The sequence below is a fragment of the Sinocyclocheilus anshuiensis genome, unplaced genomic scaffold (assembly GCF_001515605.1).
Source record: "Sinocyclocheilus anshuiensis isolate Anshui unplaced genomic scaffold, SAMN03320099.WGS_v1.1 scaffold1957, whole genome shotgun sequence".
Taxonomy (NCBI): Eukaryota; Metazoa; Chordata; class Actinopteri; order Cypriniformes; family Cyprinidae; genus Sinocyclocheilus; species Sinocyclocheilus anshuiensis.
In genome coordinates, this window is record NW_015537935.1 from 90,436 (window position 1) to 95,855 (window position 5,420).

The following is a 5,420-nucleotide window of genomic DNA, read 5'->3' on the forward strand; positions in this document are numbered from 1 at the left end:
GTTTAACGCGTAAAAAATATTTAACGCAGGGGCGGGGCTAGGGTTTGCCACCTCACTCACAACTGCTGCTTCTGTCACTTTTTCTCTTGACAAGAAGTGCATTGATTCAGTCGCAGAACGACTTCAGCGCCAGGCACGGCAAAACTAGGCCGCCAGCGCGCGCTGTAGCCTTTATCCTTACATATCAAAGCACGAAATAAACTACGTGCATGCAATGTCGTGGTCAGTTAAGTCATGAAGTTACCAAAAAGGCGATTAAAGCTGCCTTAAAACTGTGCATGCATGTAATATATTTTATATGAGACGCATTTAAGAACATGTCTCTGAAATGGTTTTCAAAACTGTCCCGAGCAGCCCAGCACTGTCTCCCTCATCTAACACACCCGATTTAACTCGTCAGCTCATTAATAGAGACTTTAAGTCCTGAAGTGGGTCAAAGAAATAGCAGCCAAAACAACCTAATAACCAGCTGCTGTGATGTCTATTAATCAAAGGACAAAGATTAAAAAAAAGAGGGAAAAATTACTTTTATAGCTTTAAGGATTCATCTATATTTAATTTCGAATTTAGTGTTTGATAACTTTAGTTTCAATTTCTGTGTATTTCTGCTGAAGGGCACAGGTAAATATGACATTTATTATAAAAAATATACTGTCTTTGTTTGTACATTAGTTTGAAGATTGAATGTGAAATTATTGCAATATAAAAGTATATTTAAAAACTTTAACGTTAGGTGGGATTAATCGCGATTAATTTTGGAAAAATTTGCGATTAATTAGTTATTTTTAATCGATTGACGGCACATATATATATATATATATATATACACATACATACACACACACACACACACAGACAGTACATAATATGGGTTTAATAGAATATTGAAACCAGTAAAATTTCTGTAAAAATGAAAACACTTTCTTTTTTAAATTATTTTAACATATTACATAAATATTGCACAATCTTGCCTGGGGCAGAGTAAGTTTTGATCGTGACTCATATCATCAACCTGACTCCTGATTCCTCAGTGAGCGCAGACTTAGGTTATTCTCTCTCAGGACTGAATGGTTCTGCGCACATTAGAGAGGCTTGAAACAAACAACACAGAGTAACAGTTAACACATGCAGAGGTTCAGCTAACAGCCCAATAACATCACCTGCTTTCCTGGGTTTGTGCTCTGTTTCAATAGGTCAACATCAATACTTGTCATTTAAAATCATTTTATAATTATTTGTATTGAAGCAAAATGATTGCACTGATCTTCGATTCATAATTATAAATGAAAAGCAGCAGTTTATGCATTTATACAGTTCAGGTTAATTAAACATGGGGCAGCTGCTCTTGGTCTCCAGGGTCTGATCTCTGCTGCAGGCGGTGGGTCGTAAACATCGGGTCTCTCTCGGCCTTCCTGATCTCAGTGGATAAAATGACGGGTGCAGGGGAGAACAAACAAATGAGCTGGAGCGCTTCGCAACAGAGCTGTTTGCTTTTCCTTATTGCTGTGGAAAACATATTTTTCATCTAATTAATATTTGGCTTTCAGGTTATTTTTTCACATCTCAGACTAAGCAGTGATGATCAGTAGATCTGGAGCTCTTTGTTCAGTGCTGTAGAGTCACTTTGGGTCGCTCAGATTTGGGTGGGTTATGAGGACAGGAGCGCAGGCGATCATACTCGGGATTTCTTGAGGTGTGTTGGTCGGGATGGCTGTGGTGGAGATGGGCGAAGCTCTTGGATTGGAGGCTCTGCGGGGACAGAGCGCTGATGCTCTACAGCCTGTTTCCAGAACGGTGCGGGTGTTCATCAGCTCCACACACTCAGGTAAGGCTTGCGCTGCTTGTTTAGTCCCCTTACCTTTGTATTTTGCTGAAAAAAAGTTTTGCTCTGTATTTATCTGTATTAGAAAACCTGGAAATGGGGAATTTTGAATTGAATTTAAATTTAATTTAAATTAACAATCTTAAAAAAAAAAAGTAATGGTGATTTCTGTAGTGTGATTTTCTAGTTATGCTCGGTTCTAAAATGTTTATTTTCAATTTGTGTGCAGTCTCTATAAAATACTACAAAAAATTTTTTATCCAGTAATAACAAATGATGGGAAAATCATGAAAATGCATTAGTGTGGAATATATGTAACCCTAATCTGCGATGTTTCTACATTTATTTGTATTTAGTGGAGGAAGGCAGAATTAGGGTCATACTTCAGTTTTAGGAAAAATTTGCACTATGAACTATGACTTTTGCATCATTAAATTCTTAATTTGCTTCTTAGTTTAGGTGTTGGGTAGAATTAAGGGATCTAAAATATGGTCATGCAGAAAAATGCATTAATATTGCTTTATTAGTACTAATAAACAGCCAGCATGCTAGTAATATGCATGTTAATAAGCAACTAGTTAAAAGTGAGAATTGGTCTGTAAAATACAGTTTTACTAGAATTAGTGTTTGTACTAATGTTGAAGTCCTGATTAATCGAGGTGGTCAGGTATTTTCTGATTTTAATGATGCAAAACCATACAAATGGGAAGTCGTGGCCTAATAGTTAGAGTCGGACTCGTAACCCAAAGGTTGCAGGTTCGAGTCTCAGGTCCGGCAGGGATTGTAGGTGGGGGGAGTGAATGTACAGCGCTCTCTCCCACCTTCAATACCACGACTGAGGTGCCCTTGAGCAAGGCACCGAACCCCCAACTGCTCCCCGGGCGCCGCAGCATAAATGGCTGCCCACTGCTCCCGGGGGTGTGTTCACAGTGTGTGTTCACTGCTGTGTGTGTGCACTTTGGATGGGTTAAATGCAGAGCACTAATTCCTAGTATGGGAAACCATACTTGGCCACGTCACATCACTCAAATGATTGCTGTATAGACGATCAGTTTCCAACATAGTGCTCTTTGTTTTGAAATAAGCATAATCGTGTAATAAGCAATTTAATATACATTAATAAATATCACAAAATTAACTCCTTAAGGACCTGACTTAATACATTTAATTTTTTTGACAGATATGAAGAATGAGAGGAATGTATTTTGGGAGAAGGCCTATTCGGAGTTGCAGGCCCACTGTCAAAGTTTGGGTCTCGTCTTTGAGGTTTGTGCTGAAAATATATTTGCAGTCTAGTTTAATCCTGGTGGCAAATGTAAAAACTGTCTAAAATTACATTACATTTTTATTTATTGGGCATATCCACTGTTCAAAAAGCAGTTTTTTTTTTTTCTTTTGTTGATTTTGTTGGGTTTTTCTCGCAGGTAGTGGATTTCAGATGCGGAGTGCATGACATCTTCACAGCTGATCACTTGACAACTGAACTGTGCATTAAAGAAATCGAGTCCTGTCAGAGAATATCAGATGGCCCAACTTTTATCGTATGTTTCACCAGCAACCTAATTTTATCCATGCATATCTTTTGGTCATCACACTTGTGTTGGTTCTCTGAGCATAAGTGTAATACTGTATCTATGTTTATCTTCTCAGGCTCTGCTCGGTAATCAGTACGGCCATCGCTCCATCCCACGCCTCATACCAGAGACGGAGTTTGAGTTGCTGGTATCAAAACTTCCCAAAGATTCAGAGAGTTTAAAGCTCCTAAACCAATGGTTCTCCAAAGACAGTAACTCAGTCCCACCCACATATATCCTCCAGCCAATCACAGCTCACTATCCTCATTACAATGACAGGGTCTCTGAGAGCGGACAGTTGCGTGATGATGATGTCATATCCTGGAATCTGACCGAATCACGACTGCTGCAGGCTCTCCGCACTGCTGCCCAACAGGCCGAGAGAGAAGGGGATATCAGTGTTGACCAAAAGCACAAGTTTTTCAAATCTGGTGAGAGATTTTTTCCCAAATATGGTTTCTGTCATTCAGGTAGTTCTAATGACGCTGATGCATGTTCAGATGTTGTTGTTTTTTTCCCCTTATAAGTTTGGTTTTAGTTTGTTATTTATTGCTATAAAAACTGTGTGTGGCGCCATAATTGTGTGCTTGTAAATGAGTCTGCAGGAGTTTGGGCGGGACTTTAAAACCACGGCTCCACCTGATCACTACTGCACAGGGGTGCATTTCCCAAAAGCATAGTTAGCTAGCTTTGGTAGTTAGTTCCATTGAAATCTATTGGTAACGACGGAACTTTCGACCATAGTTGCTTTTGGGAAACGCACCCCAGAACAGTGATTGGTGTAATGCATTTCTAAGTAATTAATTACTGCAATTTAATTACTTTTCACTTGAAAAAGTCAAATAGGGGATTACTCTTAATTTTTCTGTCATTTAATTGCAATTACATTAAAAACTATAAACTATGGAGCGATTCTATATAAAAACAATAGTGGATTTAACATCTAATGTTAAAATGTTTTTAATGTAATCTCCCTTTAAATACTTTGGTCAGTTCAAGAATAATTTATGCAGTTTTATTTATTTATTTTAAATAATTAAGAGTAGTTTCATGTCTTGTATTTTTCAACTGGTTGAGGTTGATAATGGATTAGAAAGTAATTAGTAATAAGTAATGCAATGCTTCTTGGAGAGAGTAATTGGTACAGTAATCTAATTACACTGTTGAAGACGTAATTATTAGCTAGTAATGAATTACTTTTTTAGAGTTACTTACCCAACTTAAAAAGAAAAACTTTTTTTTTTTTTAAACAGTCAATGGCATAAACCAACAACAACAATAAAAAAGCATATGACTTTTAGTATTATAGCGTTTCAATTTCCCTTCATTTTATATGTGGTTTGCAATTTTTTACAACATTGTTACCAACCGTGGTTGTCTAAATACATTTCAGTTTTTGTAATTTTGTATTGTATGTATGTATTTATTTAATTTATTTATTCTTTTTTTGCTAGGAATAAATATTAACTAAACATCTAAACATTTAGTCAACGCTAGAATTTGTCTAAAGATATTAAAGAAAAGTCAATGAGATTATTTACCTTTCTTCTTGCCATGTTTCCAGCCAAATTATGTTACTTCTCAGGTGTCACAATTATAATTATGCTTGCTGTATTTAAGAAAATCATATGGTAAAGGGTTGTAAAATGTTGGACATGAGTCCTGTCTTAGTTTTTCCTTATATTTTAATGTGTATCATGCTTTTTGTGTGTATTTCATAGACTTAGAGTATGAGATGGAGCACGGCTTTCTCAAGACCCAAAAGGATGCATCAGCGGTGCTGTTTTTCCGTGAACTGCCTCGACTCAGTAAAAGAGACTGCAAGAAAAACTTTGCAAAGTTTCTTCTGGACGTCACAGCCGATGGCTTGTTGGACACTGAAGCCCGGGAGCTCTTGGCCGACCTGAAGCAACGCATCTACAACACAGGTCGCCTCCAACCTCTCTGCATGGAGCTCAGCAAAGGAGCTATGGACCCGAGCCGCAAAGAACACAAGGGGTACCTGGGAAAACTGTGTGAGCAGG

At 37.7% G+C, this 5,420-nt stretch overlaps 1 protein-coding gene across 1 annotated transcript in view; it reads left to right on the plus strand.

Moving 5' to 3' along the window:
- The first annotated feature begins 1,707 nt into the window (after positions 1–1,707).
- The window catches only part of nwd1 (NACHT and WD repeat domain containing 1), a 16,218-nt gene continuing 12,505 nt past the window's right edge, over positions 1,708–5,420 (plus strand). Inside the window, exons 1-5 of the mRNA XM_016447394.1 lie at positions 1,708–1,825; positions 3,003–3,088; positions 3,247–3,363; positions 3,473–3,827; positions 5,118–5,419. Coding sequence (XP_016302880.1) covers positions 1,708–1,825; positions 3,003–3,088; positions 3,247–3,363; positions 3,473–3,827; positions 5,118–5,419 — 978 coding nt within the window. The remainder of the gene's footprint in view (positions 1,826–3,002; positions 3,089–3,246; positions 3,364–3,472; positions 3,828–5,117; position 5,420) is intronic.